Source organism: Rhinatrema bivittatum, chromosome 17 (assembly GCF_901001135.1).
Source record: "Rhinatrema bivittatum chromosome 17, aRhiBiv1.1, whole genome shotgun sequence".
NCBI lineage: Eukaryota > Metazoa > Chordata > Amphibia > Gymnophiona > Rhinatrematidae > Rhinatrema > Rhinatrema bivittatum.
In genome coordinates this window covers 42,424,996-42,448,608 of record NC_042631.1, presented here as the reverse complement: position 1 = coordinate 42,448,608, position 23,613 = coordinate 42,424,996, and the positions used below count along the sequence as shown (strand labels likewise).

At 44.8% G+C, this 23,613-nt stretch overlaps 2 protein-coding genes across 2 annotated transcripts in view; both read left to right on the top strand.

The window, feature by feature from the left end:
• LOC115079490 (mucin-6-like) overlaps nt 1–18,183 on the top strand; it is a 150,397-nt gene extending 132,214 nt beyond the window's left edge. Inside the window, exons 31-33 of the mRNA XM_029583114.1 lie at nt 13,890–13,916; nt 14,354–15,758; nt 15,873–18,183. Of these exons, the coding sequence (XP_029438974.1) occupies nt 13,890–13,916; nt 14,354–15,758; nt 15,873–18,006 (3,566 nt within the window). The 3' untranslated portion in view covers nt 18,007–18,183. The remainder of the gene's footprint in view (nt 1–13,889; nt 13,917–14,353; nt 15,759–15,872) is intronic.
• A 1,083-nt stretch (nt 18,184–19,266) lies between these two features.
• LOC115079489 (uncharacterized protein PB18E9.04c-like) lies at nt 19,267–20,869 on the top strand (the record flags this gene model as incomplete). The annotated part of the gene is made up of 1 exon (XM_029583113.1): nt 19,267–20,869. A coding segment is annotated over one exon (1,521 nt), but the record flags the coding sequence as incomplete, so codon positions are not given.
• Nucleotides 20,870–23,613: the final 2,744 nt, after the last annotated feature.

Sequence of the window (23,613 nt, the reverse complement as noted above, 5' to 3'; positions counted from 1 at the left end):
AGCATCGTGGTCCAGGCCCAAGCCCAATGCTGGGAACAGATCCAGAGGCCAGTTCCAAATGTCCAGGCCTAGGCCTGATGCCATGAACCAGTCTTGAGACCACGTTCCGTCATCAGGGCCTGGGCCTGGACCCAGGCAAGACATCAGGACCCAACCCAGAGGCACGGTCCTGATGCCTGGGCTTAGGACTTAGCTGGGGCCTGACACTGCAAACCAAATCATAGATCATGTCCCAATGCCGGGACCTGAACCTAGGCCGGGATCTGAGCCCAGGCCCAAGGCCACAACCTGGATCAGAGACAGGTTCCCAATGCCGGGGCCTTGGCAGGGACCCAGTCAAATATTGGGACCCACCCCGGAGGCCAAGGCTCAACGCATGAGATGCAGCCTGACACCACAACCTGGTTCAGAGACTGGGTCTCGAGGCCGGGAACTCAGTCTGGACCCAGACCAGACACCGGGACCCAACCCAGAGGCTGGGTCCTGATTCATGGGCCCAGTCCCAAGGCCGCAACCCTCTGGTGGTCCGCCAGAGTTAATCAACTCTGGCGCAACACTAGAGCATGGCATCTGTTGGCTTCAAGTGCCAAAGATTGAAGTTGGAAGAGGAGCACTCCAAGGCCCTTGCCTGACACTAGGCCGAGGCTCCCGCGTTGAGACCTGGTCTCCAACCAGGGTTGTGGTGTTGGCCCTAGGCTTAGGCCCAGGTGACGAAACCCAGCCTCTAGGTTGGGTCACAACATCAGGCCTGTGCCTGGACCCTGGCCTAGGCCCAGGACTTGGGACCCAGCCTCAAGCCTGGGCTAGGGCTGAGGCTCCGGCATCCAGACCTAGTCTCCAGACTGGGTCACAGCAGGCCCCAGCCTAGGCTGAGGCACAGGTGTTGGGTCCTTTCCTCTGGGGCAGATCCCGGCATCGGGCCGGATCTAGGCTGAGGCCCCAGTGTCGGGACCCAGTCTCTGAACTGAGTCTGGCATCTGGCCTGGGCCAGGGTCTTGGCCTAGGCAGATGTGCAGGCATCAGGTCCAGGCCTTAAAGCCTGGGCTGTGTGTAGATTGTAGGCCAAAGTCGCTGCTATCATCCTGATGCTTAGACCCCGGATGAAGCCTCGTCCTTGTAGAGCCTAGGAAGCTGTAGGTCGCCGCAATCTCAACCTATGCCTTACGCAAGGCCCAGGCATTTGATCCCCCCATACCAGTTAAGTTTGTGGGAGTGGGGGGGTTTGTTTAATATTTATTTTATTTTTTTTACAAAATGAACAAAAACATTTGATGAAATGAAAGTCATGGGACATCAAACCCATGAAAATGAAATGAAAAAAATGTTTCTTCTTCCCATCCATAGATACAATAGATATAGAGATATATATATTAAAAAAAAAACATAACACCTAGTATTAATACAGCCAATAACAAAGCTAAAACATTCTAAGATATCAATTTACTTAATAGCCCTCCCAGAGTATTTTAATGGCTCTAATATGTCACTGAGCTGTCTTATGATACTATAGAGCAAACATTATGTGCAAACAGCATTTCATAGGCCTTTAAGGCTGTGTATTTTAAGCCATAATAGTCTGAACTTGTTCTCATTTTTCTGGGCATTGAATCCCAAAGCTTCACTGCCAATATAAAACAAGCCCTATTATTCGTTCCACTAAACTTTGCTTCTGTTAGAGATGAATAGCCAGCAGAGTCTCATGACATTATCACAAAATATGTTCTGGGCAGTATGAAAATCTATAAGAATAAAGATTTGCCATACTGGGTCAGATGAAAGGTTCATCAAGCACAGTATCCAGAGGTCAATCCAGGTCACATGTACCTGGCAGGATCCCAAAAGGTCTATAGATTCCATTTGGCTTATCCCAGGGAAAAGCAGTCAATTTCCCCGAGTCCACCTTAACAATCATTTGTGGACTTTTCCAGGAACTTTTCCAAACCTTTTACTATATCCTCTGGCAACAAATTTCAGAGTTTAATTATTCATTGAGTAAAAAAATATTTTCTCCTGTTTGTCTTAAATATATTTTCTAGTAACTTCATTGTGTGTCCCCTAGTTTTTGTACTTTTTGAGAGTAAACAACCAATTCACATTTACCTATTCCACTCATTTTATAGACCACTATTATATCACCTTTGAGCCATCTTTTCTCCAAGCTGACGAGTCCTAACCTCTTTAGCCTTTCCTCACAGGTGGATCGTTCCAGCCCTTTATCATTTTGGGCACCGTTCTCAATACCTTTCCTAATTTCGCTATATCTTTTTTGAGATGTTGTAACCAGAACTGCAGACAATTCTTGAGTGTGTTCACATCATGGAACGATTCAAAGGCATTATGATATTCTCTATTTTATTCTCCATTCCTTTCCTAATAATTCCTAGCATTCAATTAGTTTTCTTGGCTGCTAACGCACACCAAGCAGGTGATTTCAATATATTATCCACAATGATGCCTAGGATCCTTTGCCTGCATGGTCACTCCCAATTTGGAACCTTTCATTTTGTAGCTGTAATTTGGGTTGCTCTCTCTTACGTGCATCACTTTACACTTGTCCACATTAAATGCCATCTCCCATTTGGATGTCTAGTCTGCCAATCTCACAAGTTCCCCTCGTAATTTCTCACAATTTTCTTGTTTGATTACTTCACTTGTTCTTCCCATCTTTAGGTCATTTATAAATATGTTAAAAAGGCAGTGGTCCCAGTACAGATCCCTGGGGCACTCCACTGTTCACCCTTCTCAATTGAGAAAATTGACCATTTAGCCCAACTCTGTTTTTTAACCAGTTCTCAATCCAAAATAAAACATTGCCTCCTATCCCATGACTTTTTAGCTTCCTCAAGAGTCTCTCATGAAAAATGTTTTCTGAAAATCCAGATACATTATATCAACTTCCTCACCTTTATCCACATGCTTATTCACTAAAAAAAAAAAAAAAAAAAAGTGTTCAGAGCCTAAGCTATTCTTTGCACAAGTGATCTGTTACTTCCCAGAGGATTGTCCACAAGCCTCTCCCTGGCCCCTGCACATTTGCTTTCATTATCTTCCTCTTGAATCTCTGAACCTTTCACACTCTGGAGGGTAGAGCACCAGTCAGGCGATTCATAAGGCTGCTGTGCTTCCTCTGCTTCCAGGGGCACTGAACCATTCCTGGCCTCAGGACCAGTGCGAGGGTATTACGCGCCCTAGGTGCCTTCTTCCTTGCGCCCAACTCCACTCCCCCTCGTCGCATCATGTGGACTTGTGTACTCTCCCACTCCTCCATGCGGAGGAAGCTGGAGCAAGATGGCAGGAGGCAGTGCAAGCCGGGGTCTGGCCTGACAGAGCCACAACAGAGTGGGGGGGGGGGGGGGGGGACAGGTTACCGCTCGGCTGAGAGACGCCCTGGGTCAGGTGACAATGGACAAGTTGCTGGCTCTTGCTGCCGCGACTGCTGCTCCTGGGACCCTGGCACCCTAGGCCTCTGCCTAGTTCACTTAGTGGTTCCGCCGGCCCTGCCTGTCCTTACTTCTGCCTGGCTGACAGGAATGCAAACCTTACTTCCAAATCTTTCCAGGCATATGCCCAAAGAAACCTGGCTCCTTATGGCACTCTCTTGCAGCTACCAGTGTCTTTCTAGGTGGTTTTGTTTAGATCTAAAACCTAACTGGCAGATATTAAAATAATCCAGCTCATCCAAGCAGTTCAATAACTAGATCTAAACCACTCTCTCAATCTTTCCAAAATAGGGAAGATTAGACACTGGTCTGAAATTTTTATTCCTTATATCAAAGAACTGTTTTTTTACAGTAAAGATCTTCATTCCTGCTTTAAGGGATTTGCACTACTGTATATTTTTAGTAAGATTTGTTGCCACATCTTGATCCTGCAGCTCTGTTCATCCATGATGACTATGGATCTAGTTCCCAGGTCATAGGCCTAATCTTCAAACCAATTCCTTCAATCTACGTTAGAAAAGGCCTCCCAGCACTGTGACTTCACCTCACTGTAGGACTGCGTAAGTGATCTGTTATTGGCATCACTAAACCCCCTAGCAGATCTTTGTAATTTTATTCCTGAAAAATTCTGCAAACTGATTACAAACCAAGGGCCTGGATTGCTAAGGCTTTTCTCTCATTCTATGTCTCTGGGAAAAATGCTTATTAAATCAGGCCCCAAGTCAGTACATTCAAAAGTTCCAATATGAAATAGTTCTCTGTATTTATTTGTAGAATTGTAAAACATTTCTGCATAGTCATCTGACTATATTCTAAGGAGCAGATTTTCAAAGGGGTATGCGCGTAAGATATGCGCATACCCCCCGAAAACCTGCCCCAAGCTCCCCCTGCGCGCGTCAAGCCTATGTTGAATAGGCTCGGCGGCGCGCATAAGTCCCGGGGCTTTGTTTGGGGGCGTGTCGGGGGGCGGCGCAATGTTCAGGGGCGTGTTGGGGGTATGGTGCCGGCCCGGGGGCGTTGGTGCACCAGCAGCCCATCAGTGCGTGCAAGTTACGCCTGCCTCAGGCAGGCGTAACTTTTCAAACAAAGGTGAGGGGGTTTTGATAGGGCAGGGGGGGGGGGGGTTAGGTAGGGGAAGGTGCGGGGTGGTGGTGGAAGGAAAGTTCCTTCCAAGGCCGCTCCGATTTTGGAGCGGCCTTGGAGGGAACGGAGGCAGGCTGCAGATTTTGCACAGCCTGCCGATTTTGCGCGCCAACCCCAGATTTTAAAAGATATGCGCGGCTACACGCGTATCTATTAAAATCCGGCGTACTCTTGTTTGCGCCGGTCATGCGAACAAAAGTGCGCGGGCGTACTTTTTAAAATCTGCCCCTAAGCATCCATATATATTTTCAACAGCATCCTGCCTTCTGATTTTTTAGGCTTCTCCATGTTCATCCATTTCCTTTTTGCTCTGCAACCTTTGCATTTGAGATCTTGCAAGGTTTCAGAATCAGAATACCATGGGGAAGACTTACCAAAAGGAGCCTTCCTCTATTTTTCAGATGTACAATTGCAGCAGTTAATACCCTTCTCTGCCTGATCTGATGACGGCTGTAAGGCCTCGAGCAACAGAACTAGATTTGGTTGTTCTCTGCTTGAACTTTCTTTGTTCTGTGCTGTCCTTCTTCATCCAATATAACCACTGAATTGATGTTTTACTACAAAGTGATCCATCCAAGACATTGGGCTTGTCATGAGGTTCTCTAGTGTCAGCTCAGATTATTCTCCCATAAGGAATGAAGGCTGATGTAATATGTCCTGATACATTTTGGGGGAGTTTGAGCCCTGGCTAAAATCCAGCATGGTCATCAAATCCAAAACTTCCTGAGCTTCACTGTGTTGCATTCTATTGGCTTGTGCTTTGAGATCTAACAATAATCTAGGAGAAATTCTAATGGGTGTGCAGGCCAAAACATTTTGTATCATGTCATTTTAATGTATGACTATTTTTACTTTGTGAATGTTTTCGATCTGAACCGCTTAGAATTATGGATTATGTAACAAATTCTTAGATAAATAATTAACACAAATACCATCACTCATACTCAGATGAACCCCTGTCTGCATCAGTAGCAGTAATAATACAATAGGTTCATTAAATAGCAATAGGCTTTCATTCTTTCATGCCGGCTAATACTCTCCAGGATTCCTCCCCAAATGTGCTCTCCAAAGCGGTGTTTCCCTGTGGCTTCACATTTCGGCACACTAGTAATAATGGCAACCACTTTTAGATGGGTTCATAACTTAGAAATAATGGCAGAAAAGGACCAAATGGTCCATCTAGTCTGCCCAGTAAGCTTCTTACGGTAGTAACTGCCACTCTGTGCAGGTTACTTCCACATTTCTCTTAAGGGTAGTAACTCCGCTCTGTGCAGTTATCCCCAAGCCTTAAGATAACCCATAAAAGTTGCAGCTAGCAACATTATCTGGGTGATGAGCTTTCTTGAAAATTCAGACAACATGGCTTGACGTGCTTTGCGTAGGGACTTGGCCGTAGAAGCAGTCCTGTACTTTTTCCCTTATGTCCATGTATCAATACCCCGGACCGTACAAGCTGGGGCCCCTCTAGATGTCTGAATCCAATCAGGCTTTAGTCTCATAGCTCCCAATGGAGCAGGGCTAAAAGGTCCAGAAAAACCGAGCCCTCCGTGGGGCTTAGTCCAGGCAGGCCAGGTGGCTCAGCAGCAGAAAAAAGTCCTGAATATCACAAGGTCGCCACCCACAGTCTCAGCTATGTCCTTAATTACTCTGGTGGTGGTGGTGGTGGCGGCATCTGCTTCCAGAGGGGTCCAGCATGGGAGGGAGAGTCTAGGGTCTTGCAGCTCCTGATCATTTTCACACGCCCATGAGATAGACAAGGTCAACTGGGGGTAATTTTCAAAACCATTAGTGCATAAGTGACTGTTCTAAAATGGACCCAGTGGTTTGACAAGGATTTTTACGTACACTGAGGTAAGGCATTCTGGAGGCTTAGAGCAGCTGTAAATTTGTGCAAGGTAACTTGTATGCATATTTGGCCAATTATGTGAGGATTTTCAAAGAAAACTTAGGCTCATAAGTTCACATGAATAATTTGAAGTAAAGTTTGAATGTTATATACAGACTTCACTGCTTTGCGGTTATAAAATGATCCTCTTATTAATAAATTCTAAATTCGTTTAATTAGGCTTAATCAATAAGAGCAAATATTAATCATTCTGCTTTCATTTAGAATTGCTGAACCTATATAGGAGTACTCTCTGATTTCATTTCATCTTCTCCCCAACAGCTACAACAAAAGTCAGTACAACTGTTATTTATCCAGGTACGTTTCTGAGCTTCTCTGCAATTCCAGGCCTGGAGTATTAGATTGTTTTTGCAATAAACTACCACTGGGAAAATGAGAAAAACCCTTTAGTATACCAGGCCCTGAATGAGAGAGAAAGGATTTGTATGTGCATGCACCCCTTAACCTGTCTTCTGTCTCCTTTCCCAAAATATTTATGTACTAACTGTTTAATTAGACATAATGAAATGGGTTGATATAAGATAAATACCACATGGAATGAGATGTATTCAAGTATTTTAGCCTCCACGAGTGGGTACCATTTCCTACAGTCTTATGCACTCTCCTTTTATGTATGTTCTCACTAATACATTGACCAAATAACTAACTATTAAGGGCCAGATATATTGAAGGCTGTAGTTTCTGTATTATGGTTTAGGCACCCTGTCTGCACTACGTAAAGAAGACACTATCTGGCCCATTTTGTACTTTTGCCTTTCTTATGTGATAGAGGCAAAAGAACAGTCTGTGGCTGGTTGGCACCATTTTGAATTGCATATATTAGCAGTTTAGCTAATGCTTGATTGATTAAAGGGTTTAAAGACTTTTGTGCAATGTGTTAAATGTCCTGCTAATGCATTCATTAAAACTTTTCATTAACATGTATTTAATGAAAACATTTAATGATGCCTTCAGTGGTGTGGTTAAGTTTTTTGCAATAATGGCCATGTTAATAGGTGCAAACACATTAATGCAACGGGTATTATCTTTAAATGAGTTGGCTAGAATACTTTTGAATATTAATGATCCATTTAAATTTGAATACAAATTTTGAATCTGCATTTTGGAAAAATACACTTTACTGTTAAGGCATATTAACATCACTTTAGCATGTGTTCAGCACTAACACAGGCATTTAATGCATATTAATGCCAGTTAATAACTAGGTTATTAAATCATGCAAGATTTTCTTGCATTTATTATGCATTAATTCTGATAGTCAATTTTAAAATAATAGGTGATGTTAAACATTTTTTGGATTCAGCATTAGTAGATATAGATATACATGCACTTGTAGCTATGTTTGTATCAATACAGCCACTCAGGAAAGAAATGTGGTCATCCACACTGTATAGCAGCACTTCTCACTCACACAAACACCAGGCCAGTCAGTAACAGTCAGCAGGATTTTATTAGCTAGTTATCTGGCCAGAAGTTAGAAGCTTAATAACTATCATAAAATTATACAAGAAAACAAGCAGTTGATTGCGTAGTAGATTTTTTTTTTTAACATATAAAGTACATAAAAAAGGAACAAATTGCAGTAAATTTCCACTGCTAATCAGGCCACAGAAATGCAGCCAAGCAGCCTGCTTAAATACTGCTACATCCTGGACTCACTGACTTCCCATCCAGCCAGCGCTAAATGCAAGCCAGACAGACAAGTTGGAGAAAACTCCATTTGAAGATGTTCATGCTTAAGAAAACAGGTTCCCCTCAAACAATCAATCAATGCTAAGAGCAGAGTATTCTTATTTGTTGACCTTATTTTTTCCAATTTTTAGCTTCTAAGTTACCATACAGGGTGCGACAGCGTTTTGGTAAATATCGAACAAACCCAAAGTCTGCATGAAGAATCTATAGTTCTCCTAATTGTGTATTCAAAAATTACCTCCATGCCTCCACAGCACTTGTACCACACACTCACTCCTAGTTTGTAGTGAAATTATTTTTCCCTTATGAGAAACCCTGCATGTCCTTCACATACTCATGTGCACTTATCCCCTCCCCCTCCACTCCCTTCACGTCGTCTTCTCCTCAGGATGTGTCTTGGCTAAGTTTATTGTATTGGATTTAAATAAAGTGTAAGATAGATAATGAAAGAAAATGTAGGTGCTCATGGAACTTCATCTCAATTCTCCCAATCCAAAATTTACAGCAGTGGAAGGGGCACAGATGAGGGTTTGATTCTAGGATCAGTAATTTTTCCCTCAGTCTTTCTGAAGCTGCTATCAAAGCCAAGGGAGAAAGGGAAAGTCACTTGCACACATACCATACACTGTGGGGGTCATTTTCAAAGGAGTTACGCATGTAAATGTGACATACTATCGTAGCAATGTTCAAAAGCTATTTACTCGAGTAAAGTGCACTTACTTGAGTAAATCCTATGGACAATTCAATGGCATATATTGTAGCAATTTTGAAAAGCCCACTTACTTGAGTAAAGTGTATTTACTCGAGCAAAAACCAGTTTTGCTCGAGTAAATGCTTTTTAAAATCTACCCCTGTGTGCGCCTACCTTCCATTCATGATACGCATGCACTGCCAAAACGAATGACACGAAGGCAGCAACGAATGCACATCCCTAGCAGTAGTGGCATGGGATCTACTTAATGTTTTGGGTACTTGCCAGGTACTTGTAAACTGGATTGGCCACTGTTGGAAACAGGATGCTGGGCTTGATTAACCCTTGTTCTGACCCAGTTTGGTAACTTATGTTCTTATGAGCTATATCCTATTATCTCAGACTGCATTGCCTGATGACAATGTGGTAGAGTGGGGCAAACACTAGAAGGTAAGCATAACTCTTCAGGTTTAATATTTCTAGTCACTTGGATCTATCTCATCCAGACATTTATAATAGTGAGGGACACACTGTGTAATGTAAGCCATATGGGTATGAGATTATATGTAGAGGTATTGTAGGATCTGAAGAGATACAAATTGGAGTAGAAGTAAAAGAAATAAAAATAGAATATGGAGTAAAAAGGAATTTTAAACTATAGGAGTGTCAATAAGAGGCATGTTTCCATCTCTTTTTGTGGTAGTGTGTTTGTCTTAGGCAGGGCGTTTTGATGCAGTTTTTGATGATTGTTGGGATTTGTGGTGTAATAAGATTAATGGTTGAGATGGATGTTAAGATTGTGGTGGGGGCAAATGTACAAGTGGGCATTGATGTTATGCTGGCAGTAACTGTGGAAGAGAAAGTTGTGATGACTTAGATTGATATAGTTATTGAATTAAATGTTGCAATGGGTCTTGCAGTTAAGAATATAAGAACATAAGAAAGGCCATGCTGGGACAGACCAATGGTCTATCAAAGCCAGCATTCTGCTTCTGTCAGTGGCCAGTTCAAGTCACTTGGAAGTACCTGGCAGATCCCAATAAAATTGTTTATTCTATATTGCTCAGTCCCAGAAGTAAGAGATGAAGATACTCAAATCTATCTAGTTAATTATTGATGGGTGTCCTCTAAACACTTGCCCAAACCTTTATTTTTTAATTTAGTTAAACTACAAACTTTGATCACATTTTCTGGCAATTGTCATGGAGTCTGGGAGCATGCCTACAGAGGCAGTACAGGGCTGCAGGTCAGGACTGGAGCTGGTCTTCTGCCTATCCAACTCCCTCCCCTACAGGTTGAGCCCTTGGGTTCTGAGGGCCAGTAGGACTTGTCTTCTGTGTAATATCATGGCACAAACACAGACTGGGAGCTGAGGTCAGAGGCAGGCTGGATGAGGCAAGTCTAGCTGAAAGCTGGATATAGGTATTGGCTGAGGTATGGACACAGAACACAGGCTGGGGACTGGATACAGAGCTTGGTACTGGTTACAGAGAAAGTGGTCTATACATTTCTTAATTAATTAAAATCAGGGTCTAAGGATGTGTATTCAGTTTAAATATACAAAATATGACAAATTAGTCAATATTTGGTTCATTACAAATGAAACAAAGCTCAATCCACTCTTAAAATTCTGAACATGTTTCAGGCTATTCATTTTCAGCAACTTGCATGCACAAATTACAGGTTGCAAACTGAAAACAAATTACAATAGGTGCGTACAAGTTGCAGAAAACAAATAACTCCAAACATTTCAAGGGAAAAAAGAAATGATATGAAATTTAGACAGAGAATGCACCAAAATTGAAAGAAATGAGCCCTCTCTCTAATTCTTCACTTACTACTTCTGGAAATGAGCAATTGGCATACGCTTTCCTATTTAGTATTGTGAAGGAGTAGCCTAGTGGTTAGAGTAGTGGGCTATTAACCAGGGAATCCAAGTTTCATAATCCCACTGCTGCCCCTTGTAACTCTGGGCAAGTCACCTCAGCCTCCATTGACTCAAGAGAACTTTAGATTGTGAACCCACTGGGCACAGGGAACTACCTACAACACCTGAATGCAATCTTCTTTAAAGCACCTGAAAGATGGAATGAATAAATAAAAATATCCGATGGACACTTCTAAGTGGCCATTACCAGAGACAGGACACTGGGCTTAGTGGCCCATCGGCATGGTACTGCTTATATTCTTATATAGACATGTTTGTGTTTCTATATAACTGACTAGAAATAAAAGGTCAACAAACACAAAACTGTAAGGTGATACCTTTTTATTGACTATATTTTGGGAATTACACTCCCTTCATCAGGTCAGAACAAAATGAGCAGGTAAAGGCAGAGGATGTTGAATATACAAGAGGATTACAGGTTACATTTGTGGTGTGCACTTGCATTGTTTTACTCAAAACATCCCCAGCTCATTTTATTTTTGTATTAAGTTAGTCCAATAAAAGGTACCAACTTATATTTTTGTGTTTGTTGACCTATATATATTTCTACACATTCATGTGAATTGTCATGGCAACCATGCTACTTTAGGAGGCCAAGTTTTGAAAAGGTTTTACGAAAGTAAATATGTTTACTTGCATAAACCTAGTTTTGAAAATTGCCCAGCCTTACTGCTTTTACCCATCGGTGCTCCTTAGGGAAAGGGAGTTGTAGGAGCAGATTTGAGTTTTAAATCTATGTGTGTACTTTTATTTCAGACCTGACCCACACTAATAACAGGTACAAAATCTATGGATACAAAATAGATCAGATTTTCAAAGAGAAACTCCCCAGGGAGTTTCCCCATTGAAACTGAACTTGCAGGTCCATGGGGACTTTATAACCACAGAGATTTTGAAAATTGCTCCCTATATAACAAGCTGAAACCTGAAAAACATTTGTAGACAGATATCTTTATGCAAGAATATTTCAATAATTACAGGGAGATCTATAATCAGCACATTTGTCTGGCTAAGGGCCTAATTCAACAGTGTATTCCCAAAGACGCAAAACAGGAGAAAGGCCTTAGTGAATCAGACAGTAAGTCTGGCACTTAGCCACACAAATGCGTGATTTAAAAATCCCCCTAGGCCAAAAACGTGTCCAACAATGTCAGGGGTAGTCCGGGGAACATTGCAGGGAGGATTGCCATTATCCAACTAAGTTAGCCCAAGAACCCTGATTTTCAACATTATCTAGTATAATGGGCAGGCAAATTTCATTGTATTTGTTTTTTTTAATTCATTTTTGGGGGGAGGTGGGGTGTTTTTTGTTGTAGGGATTTAACATTTTTTTTTGTAGTTTTTCATTTTTGGCAAATAGTGCATGCTATTTGCCAATAGCATGCATTATTTGGCGAAATTGAAAAATGCATAGATTTTTTTTTTTTTTAATTTTTCAATGAGTTTGAAAGGAAAACAACCTCATTAGTTCCACATTACTCCTTTTTTTTTCCCCCAAACAAAATGCATATCCTTATAATCCATCTAACTGTAAGACAGCCAAAGTATAGTTATAAATTTAGCTGGATAAATCTATCCAGCTAACTTTAAGATAGCCAGATATATTTAGCTGTGCGCCCATGCTGCTGAATATGAGACCAAGCTAACCAGATAAGTTTATCCAGATTACGTCTGGCTAGCTTTCCTAGCTAGCTGCTGAATATGGACCTCAGGATTTCTTCCACTGAAAATCACATCTTAAGGGGGGATTGTGATTGGTTTCATTCCTTCGTCACTCTTACTTGCCCCTACATACCCCATCTTCTACCCCCCCCCCCCCACACACACACACACACACACACTGCCTCTCCCTTGCAACCTTTATCTCTGGTGCTCTCTCTCATTCCCACATCCCTAGAACCATTTCAAATACATACCCAACCCTGTCGCCAGTCTGCTATCTCACATACATTCCTGGTGCCAATACCCTCCCCCTACACACACACACACATACACACTGAGAAGAAACCCTTCACCTGCCCCTCCCAGGTGATCTCCTCTAACCTTCCCCACAACTGATGCTGTCTCCCATTTCATGAACTGATCCTCTTCAAACTTGGCCTTCCCTCACGCCACCTCCCCTCCGGAGAACTGCAGCCAATCCCTAAGGTTTCCCCTTCTGCCAATTCTCTCTTCTACTCCTTCAAACATTGCGGATTCTCTCTCTCACTCCCTGTGATGCCTCCTTACGCTGTTTGCCATAGATAGCCTTTGCAGCTTGCAGTACGCTAGGCACCACCCCTGTGGCACGCTGGCCACAGGTCCACACACAGCTCTATTCTATTGAGTCAAAATAGCTTTATTTGGTTGTCTTTGCTTAAAGAGGCATTCATTTTGAAATATTTCAAAAAAAATACACACTCACCAAATCAACCTGAGAATCGTGAAGACTGAAAAAACAAAAACAAATCAGGAAATCACTCGGTACCCACATGTGCAGATGTCGGATAATGAATTATCCAAACAATATGAGGGATGGTCAAAGGATATAATGTCCGCAAAGTTCGTGAATTATAAAAGCAGGTTTTATTGAACCTTGCACGGTCCCCAACCACGGACAGTGTTTCGATTGACTGCGTCTGGAGGGACCTCGAGTCAGATTTTACAAGCTTCACATTTAGAATTGAATGGCAGATAATGGATTAACCCATCTCCAGGCAGAAATGTTTGGACCTGTCCAAACTGGGGGTGCTCGTTTCATGCACTTGGGGTGCTCCCTTTCATGGAAGGTTCTTTCTTGAGGATAGTACTTTTCTAGTTGCGGTTTTCATTGGCTGGGTCTCCCTCCATAGGAAGGAGAACAAGAATGTTGTTGAAAGACTGGTTTAGTGGGAATCTCTTTACTAGGTTTCTGCACTGTGTTAATATTCCCTGCAGAACTCTAAACCCAAATCCTATGCATGACCTTGTGTTATCACCTCTACCCACATTTTCCTGACCTTTCGTATTTCTTCTTGTTCATTGTACCCTTTCATAATGGCATCACCAATTGGCTTGGCAATATGTTTATTTCTTTCATATCTATTTCAGAATCTACAAGTACAGAATTCATCACTGGTAAGTTTTCTTTTACAAATTCATACTGTCCTCTGAAAAAGGTACTTGGATTCATCGCAATAGAATTCCATTGAGGTGGACAAATTTCCTCTCAGTCCATGATTGAGAAGTTTAGTCCTTTTCCAAGGATTTAAAAAAACAAAACAAACAAAAAAAACCAAAACTGTCATGCAACTTTTTGAAGAGGTGAAAAGTGATTAGGAATATTTGCATTTCTATTCATCTACCCTTAAAACACTGATTTCTAGGCTCTCTCATAAACTTTGTCTAATGTATGCATCAGTTTTAGCAAGTACTAATTTTTTTTTTAGCCAAAGCAAAATTATTTAAAATTACCAAATATTAAATAGATGCAGTTTTTTTTGTAATTCAAATGCTGTTCCAGCTTTTCTCAATACAGAATCCCATATAATATTTTTCTGATTCTTCCTAAACAGAGACTGGGACCATCTCCTCAGAAATTACACCAACAGAAACCATGTCTGTGACTACAGAACAAACAACAGAAACGTCTGTGCATACATTATCCACACCTGTATTAACAGAAACAGCATACACGTCTACTGAAATAACTCCATATAAAACTGAATCCACATCAACAGAGGTCACGCCCACATCACCAACCTCAACGACCTCAACCACTACGTCCACCTCAACAGTACACGCCACCACATCCTCCACATCCAGCACAACAGTAATCCCCACCAGTACATTCACCTCAACAACTCCCATCACTAAGTCCACCTCAACAGTAACTCCCACCACTTCGTCCACCTCAACAGTAGCACCCACCACATCGACTACATCCACCTCAACGGTAACCCTCACCACTACGTCCACCTCAACAACCCCCACCACATCCACTACGTCCACCTCAACAGTAACCCCCACCATTACGTCCACCTCAACAGCCCCCACCTCAACAATAACCCCCACCACATCCACTACATCCACCACAACTCTCACCAGTACATCCACCTCAGCAGTAACCCCCTCCACATCAACTATGTCCACCTCAACAGTAACCCCCACCACTACGTCCACCTCAACAGTAACCCCAACCACAACCACTTCAACAGTAACCCCCACCACATCAACTACATCCACCTCAACTTCCACAACTATGTCCACCACAAGAGTAACCCCCACCACATCGACTTCATCCACCTCAACTCCCACCACTACGTCCACCTCAACAGTAACCCCGACAACTACATCCACCTCAACAGTAACCCCCACCATTTCATCCACCTCAACAATAACCCCCTCCAAATCTACTACATCCTCCTCAACTGTAACCCCCGTGACTATGTCCACCTCAACTCACACCACTATGTCCAAATCAACAGTAACCCCAACCATTACATCCACCTCAACTCCCACCACTACGTCCACCTCAACAGTAACCCCCACCACTACATCCACATCAACAGTAACCCCAACCACTACATCCACCTCAACAGTAACCACCACATCGACTACATCCACCTCAACTAGAACCAGCACATCAACTACGTCCACCTCAACAGTAACCCCCACCATTACATCCACCTCAACAATAACCCCCACCACATCCACTACATCCACCACAACTCTCACCAGTACATCCACCTCAACAGAAACCCCCTCCACATCCACTATGTCCACCTCAACAGTAACCCCAACCACTATGTCCACCTCAACAGTAACCCCCACCACAACCACTTCAACAGTAACTCCCACCACATCAACTACATCCACCTCAACTCCCACCACTACGTCCACCTCAACAGTAACCCCCACAACTACGTCCACCTCAACTCCGACCACTACGTCCACCTCAACAACAACCCCCACCACTATATCCTCCTCAAACCCCACCACTACATCCACCTCAACAGTAACCTCCACGACTACATCCACCTCAACTCACACCACTACATCCACCTCAACAGTAACCCCCACTACAATGTCCACCTCAACGCCTACTACTACGTCCACCTCAACAGTAACCCCCACCACTACGACCACCTCAGAAACCCCCAGCACATCCACCACAACCCACACGACAACGTCCACCTCAACGCCTACCACCTCGCCCACCACATTGACTACACCCACAACCCCCACCACAGTGTCCACCTCAACAGTAACCCCCACCACTACATCCACCTCAACAGCAACCCCCACCACTACGACCACCTCAGTAACCCCCAGCACATCCACCACAACCCACACGACAACGTCCACCTCAACGCCTACCACTACGTCCACCTCAACAGTAACCCCCACCACATTGACTACACCCACAACCCCCACCACATCAACCTCAAAAATTACCTCCACCACTACGTCCACATCAACAGTAACCCCCAGGACATCGACCACTATGTCCACCTCAACTCACACTACTATGTCCACCTCAACAGTAACCCCCACCACTATGTCCACCTCAACTGTAACCCCTACCACTACATCCACCTCAACCCCCACCACTATGACCACCTCAACAGTAACCCACACATCGACTATGTCCACTTCAACCACCCCCACTACTACGTCCACCTCAACTCCCACCACTACGTCTACCTCAACAGTAACCCCCACCACTACGACCACCTCAACAATAACGCCCACCACTACATCTACCTCAACTGTAATCCCCACATCGACTATGTCCACTTCAACCACCCCCATCACTTCATCCACCTCAACTCCCACGACTGTGTCCACCTCAACAGTAACCCCCACGACTATGTCCACCTCAACTCCCACCACTACGTCCACCTCAACAGTAACCCCCATCACTACATCCACCTCAACAGTAACCCCCACCACTACATCCACTTCAACACACACCACTATGTCCACCTCAACAGTAACCCCCACCACAACGTCCACCGCAACGCCTACCACTACTTCCACCTCAACAGTAACACCCACCACCTCAGTAACACCCAGCACCTCCACCACAACCCACACAATGTCCACCTCAACACTAACCCCCACCACTACGTCCACCTCAACTCACACCACTACGTCCTCCACAACAGTAACCCCCAGGACATCGACCACTACGTCCACCTCAACTCACACTACTATATCCACCTCAACAGTAACCCCCACCACTACATCCACCTCAACCATAATCCCCACCACTACGTCCACCTCAACTCCTACCACTATGATCACCTCAACAGTAACCCCCACATCGACTATGTCCACCTCAACCACCCCCACCACCACGTCCACCTCAACTTCTACCACTACATCCACCTCAACTCCCACCACTACATCCACCTCAACAGTAACCCCCACCACTACGTCCACCTCAACTCACACCACTACGTCCAGCTCAACAGTAACCCCCACCACTACATCCACCTCAACTGTAACCCCCACCACTTCATCCACCTCAACAATAACCCCCACCACTTCATCCACCTCAACAGTAACCCCCACAACTACATCCACCTCAACTCACACCACTACGTCCAGCTCAACAGTAACCCCCACCACTACATCCACCTCAACTGTAACCCCCACCACTTCATCCACCTCAACAATAACCCCCACGACTACATCCACCTCAACTCACACCACTACGTCCACCTCAACAGTAACCCCCACCACTACGTCCACCTCAACAGTCACCCCCACCACAACGTCCACCTCAATGCCTACGACTATGTCCACCTCAACAATAACCCCCATATCGACTATGTCTACCTCAACCACCCCCACCACTACATCCACCTCAACTCCCACCACTACATCCACCTCAACTCCCACCACTACATCCACCTCAACAGTAACCCCCACCACTATGTCCACCTCAACTCACACCACTACGTCTACCTCAACAGTAACCCCCACCACTACGTCCACCTCAACTGTAACCCCCACCACTTCATCCACTTCAACAGTAACCCCCACGACTACATCCACCTCAACTCACACCACTATGTCCACCTCAACCGTAACCCCCACCACAACATCCACCTCAATGCCTACCACTACTTCCACCTCAACAGTAACCTCCACCACTTCAACCACCTCAGTAACCCCCAGCACATCCACCACATCCACACAACATCCACCTCAACAATAACCCCCACCACATCCAAAACACCCACCTCAACAGTAACCCCCATGACTATGTCCACCTCAACAGTAACCCCCACCACTACGTCCACCTCAACAGTAACCCTCACCACATTGACATCATCCACCTCAACCCCAACCCCTACATCCACCTCAACAATTACCCCCACCACTACGTTCACCTCAACAGTAACCCCCACCACATTGACTACATCCACAACCCCCACCACAACGTCCACCCCAACAGTAACTCCCACCACATTGACTACATCCACATCCCCCACCATGTCAACCTCAACAATTACCCCCACCACTACGTCCACCTCAACAGTAACCCCCACTACTACGTCCACATCAACAGTAACCCCCAGGACATCGACCACTACATCCACCTCAATTCACACTACTATATCCACCTCAACAGTAACCCCCACATCGACTATATCCACCTCAACCACCCCCACCACCATGTCCACCTCAACTCCCATGATTACATCCACCTCATCTCCCACCACTACATCCACCTCAACAGTAACCCCCACCACAACATCCACCTCAATGCCTACCACTATGTCCACCTCAACAGTAACCCCCACATCAACTATGTCCACCTCAACCACAGCCACATCCACTTCAACTCCCACCACTACATCCACCTCAACTCCCACGACTACGTCCACCTCAACTCACACCACTACATCCACCTCAACAGTAACCCCCACCACATCCACTACACCCACCTCAACAGTAACCCCCATGTCTACGTCCACCTCAACTCACACCACTACGTCCACCTCAACAGTAACCCCCATGACATCAACATCATCCACCTCAACCCCCACCACTACGTCCATCTCAACAGTAACCCCCACCACATTGACTACATCCACAACCCCCACCACAACATCCACCCCAACAGTAACCCCCACCACTATAGCCACCTCAACAGTAACCCCCACCACATTGACTACATCCACAACCCCCACCATGTCAACTTCAACAATTACCCCCACCACTACGTCTACCTCAACAGTAACCCCCAGGACATCAACCACTACGTCCACCACAACTCACACTACTACATCCACCCCAACAGTAACCCCCACATCGACTATGTCCACCTCAACCACCCCCACCACCACATCCACCTCAACTCCCACCACTACATCCACCTCAACTCACACCACTACGTCCACCTCAACAGTAACCCCCACCACTTCGTCCACCTCAACAGTAACCCCCACCACATTGACTACATCCACAACCCCTCACCACAACATCCACCCCAACAGTAACCCCCACCACTATAGCCACCTCAACAGTAACCCCCACCACATTGACAACATCCACAACCCCCACCACGTCAACTTCAACAATTACCCCCACCACTACGTCCACCTCAACAGTAACCCCCAGGACATCAACCACTACGTCCACCTCAACTCCCACCACTACATCCACCTCAACAGTAACCCCCACCACTATGTCCACCTCAACTCACACCACTACGTCCACCTCAACAGTAACCCCCACGACTACATCCACCTCAACTCACATCAGTATGTCCACCTCAACAGTAACCCCCACCACTACGTCCACCTCAATGCCTAGCACTACGTCCACCTCAACAGTAACCCCCACATCGCCTATGTCCACCTCAACCACCCCCACCACCACGTCCACCTTAACTCCCACCACTTCATCCACCTCAACTCCCACCACTACATCCACCTCAACTCCCACCACTACATCCACCTCAACAGTAACCCCAACCACTACATCCACCTCAACTCACACCACTACATCCACCTCAACAGTAACCCCCACCACATCCACTACACCCACCTCAACATTAACCCCAATGACTACGTCCACCTCAACTCACACCACTACGTCCACCTCAACAGTAACCCCCACCACATCAACATCATCCACCACAACCCCCACCACTACGTCCACCTCAACAATTACCCCCACCACTACGTCCACCTCAACAGTAACCCCCACCACATTGACTACATCCACAACCACCACAACATCCACCCCAACAGAAACCCCCACCACTATAGCCACCTCAACAGTAACCCCCACCACATCAACCTCAACAATTACCTCCACCACTACGTCCACCTCAACCCCCACCACTACGTCCACCTCAACAGTAACCCCCACTACTACATCCACCTCAACTGTAACCCCCACCACTTCGTCCACCTCAACTCACACCACTACGTCCACCTCAACAGTAACCCCCACATTGACTATGTCCACCTCAACCACCCCCACCACCATGTCCACCTCAACTCCCATTACTACTATCCACCTCATCTCCCACCACTACATCCACCTCAACAGTAACCCCCACGACTACGTCCACCTCAACTCACACCACTACGTCCACCTCAACAGTAACCCCTACCACTACGTCCACCTCAACAGTAACCCCCACCACATTGACTACATCCACAACCACCACCACAACATCCACCCCAACAGAAACCCCCACCACTATAGCCACCTCAACAGTAACCCCCACCACATTGACTACATCCACAACCCCCACCACGTCAACCTCAACAATTACCCCCACCACTACGTCCACCTCAACTGCAACCCCCACCACAACCACCCCCAGCACATACACCACAACCCGCACCACAACTTCCACCTCAACAGTAACCCTCACCACATCCACTATATCCACCTCAACAGTAACCCCCACCACAACCACTGTATCCACCTCAACAGTAACCCCCACCACAACCACTACATCCACCTCAACTCCTAGCACTATGTCCACCTCAACAGTAACACCCACAGCCACATCCACCACATCCTCAATAGTGACTCCCAGCACCACATCTACTACATTTACCTCAACAAGCCCCACCACTATGAATACTACATCCACCTCAACTACCACATCCACTTTATCCACTTCAATAATCCCCAGCACCACATACACTTCATCCACAATGACCCCCACTACCACATCCACTGCATCCACCTCAAAAACCCCCACCACATCCACCTCAACTCCTACCACCACTTCAACACCAACTTCTACCACAAAGTCCAGTTCATCCACATCAACAGCAACTTCCACATCTACTGCAACAGGAACTCAATATGCATCTACTTCAACAGTCACCCCTACAACCACACCCATCTCAACATACACTACTACATCTGCTCCTGTGACAACTCCTATTACCTCACCTTCTAAATCCACCTCAACAATAACTCCCAGTAGCAGATCCACTACTTCAGTATCCCCTTTCACTATGTCCTCTTCTACATTAAGTACAAGCACTGTTATATCCAGATCAACCCTCACAGAAACCACACCAACTGAAACTGCATCAATATCTACAGAAATCACACCAACTGAAACAATTTTTACTTCCACTGCCTCCACTGTCCTGACAACATCTATATCTTCTCCCACGACAAGATCCATTTCTACAGTCTCTCCCATCATGATGTCCACCTCAACTATTATTCCCAAAAGAACATCCACTTCAACATTCAGCTCTCACAGAACACCTTTCACAAGCCATTCCACGACGACACTGCCACCCAGTTCCACAGTCACTTCACCTTTCCTCTGGTAAGACACAAACTTTTTTTTTCTATTTTAGGTTTGGGTTTTTTTAAGTTTGTCTTTATGTGCATTGTGGATGTCCTGAAAACCAGACCTCTTTGTGGCTCTCCAGGACCAGAGTTGCCTACCCCTGTTCTAAAATATGAGCTTTGTGTTTCAGGAGAAAAAATATCCACAGAAAAGGCAGGTGCAAATCTCTTTGGGCAATACTTTCTTGGACAATTTTCAAACAATATTATCTATGGGGTAATTTTGTAATGGCTTGGATAGGAAAATCAGCAAAAGCATGCATAAGTTACCAATTTTCAAGTGATCTCATGCACGTATTGTGGCTTTGAAAATTGACCCATCAAAACTACCCACACACAATTACACCTACTAATTGGGGTTGCAGAAGTTTTTAATACCCACATACTTTTTAAAATCTGAAAGTATGTGCATAAATCCAAATCCCTCCTCAGTGACACTCCCAGGAATGCATGCACTTTAAAAACTTGTCTGCCCACTATGCAGGTTAACAGGTCATTTCTATGGATAAAGCACTGTAATACCCACAGAAAGGCTTTTGAAAATGACCCTCCCTATGCATAGATGCCAGATCTGTGGGTGCAGTTTCCTTCACTGTGTCGAAAGGAGTATTTTGTGTTGAGTTTAACCATCCCCAATTATGAAAAGTTGGTTCCCATATCCCTAGAAACACATTTATGTTAAAGAGCCTTGCAATGAAAAGAATCATATTGTTATTGTAACACTGAGTCTGATCAAAATCACTTTTTTTTTTACACTGAAAATGTTTTTTCTCCATAACTAATATCATGAAACAGACATCTTATGATCTCAATTATTTGGTGACAAGTTATGAACAAGCATATCCTGAGCTTTGGATTCTATTTTAAGGTAATTGGGAATGAAGAGCTGCAAAGTCACTGAGCAATTACACACAAGCAGATCAAAGAACTTATTTTTAACTTAGTGACTTTACATTCAGGATAAAGTAACAAGACCCTTAGCAATCTTCAATATATAAGTCCCACTGTAATACACAACCGTGTCAGGTGCATTCTCACCTCTTCTTTTTAACTCAAATATTTCCCATCTCACCCCTTCCCTCCCCCCATCCTCTATTTCCCTTCCCCAATTATAGTCACTTAACCACAAATGAAGCTCTCTGCATGACATTATTCAAAATGAAGATCTCAATTGGATGGATATAGCTGGAGCATATGTCAAAATTCCATGACCACTTCAAACATTAAGCATATTCTCTAACCAATTACATAACCAATTCAACCATTAGTCAATCTGTAATCCCTAGAGTGACCACGCCCTTGCTTGATTTGCAGGTCATGCATGTGTGGACCTGGTCTCCACCAGGTAGTCCTAGAGCCCTTTCGTAGAGAGAAAGCAGTGTGGGAGAAAACATCCTATCAGCAGTTCCCCCTGGGGTTTGTCCTAGATGAATTAATCCCTGCCTAAAAGAGAGGGTCAGGCTAGTTGATGGGTGGTCTTTTGGTTTTCAGAGATTGAGGAGCTGGTTTTTGTTTGTCCCTGTCCAGATTGGAGTCTACCCACCTAACTTGGGTTGTGTGGACAACAAGGAGATTCTGCATAGCACACTCCCTGCCTGGGAGGATATTCCTCCAGTTTGAGAAGCTAATTATTGGATGTTGGATAATTTGTGGATTTTTGGCTGAGAAAGAGAGAGACCCTGGATCTTCATGTGTGAGGGATATGCCCTGTATCAAGAGGCCAGGGAGCAGAAGATTCGAGACAGCCCCTCCATCACATAAGGGGTTCCTGTGACTGTCTTCATCTGAGTGGAAAAGCAGACACTGTTTTTTCCTATTTTGGTCAGGAGAAAGTTACCACCATCCCTCTTCACATTTGAAGCAGGGCAGTCATAGATTTGGACCTCTTCTCAAGAGGGGTCATTGTAGGTGAATCCAAGTAAAAAATAGCTCAACATGCTGAGAGACTCAAATTTGGATCTCTACTCCCAGGAACAAAGAA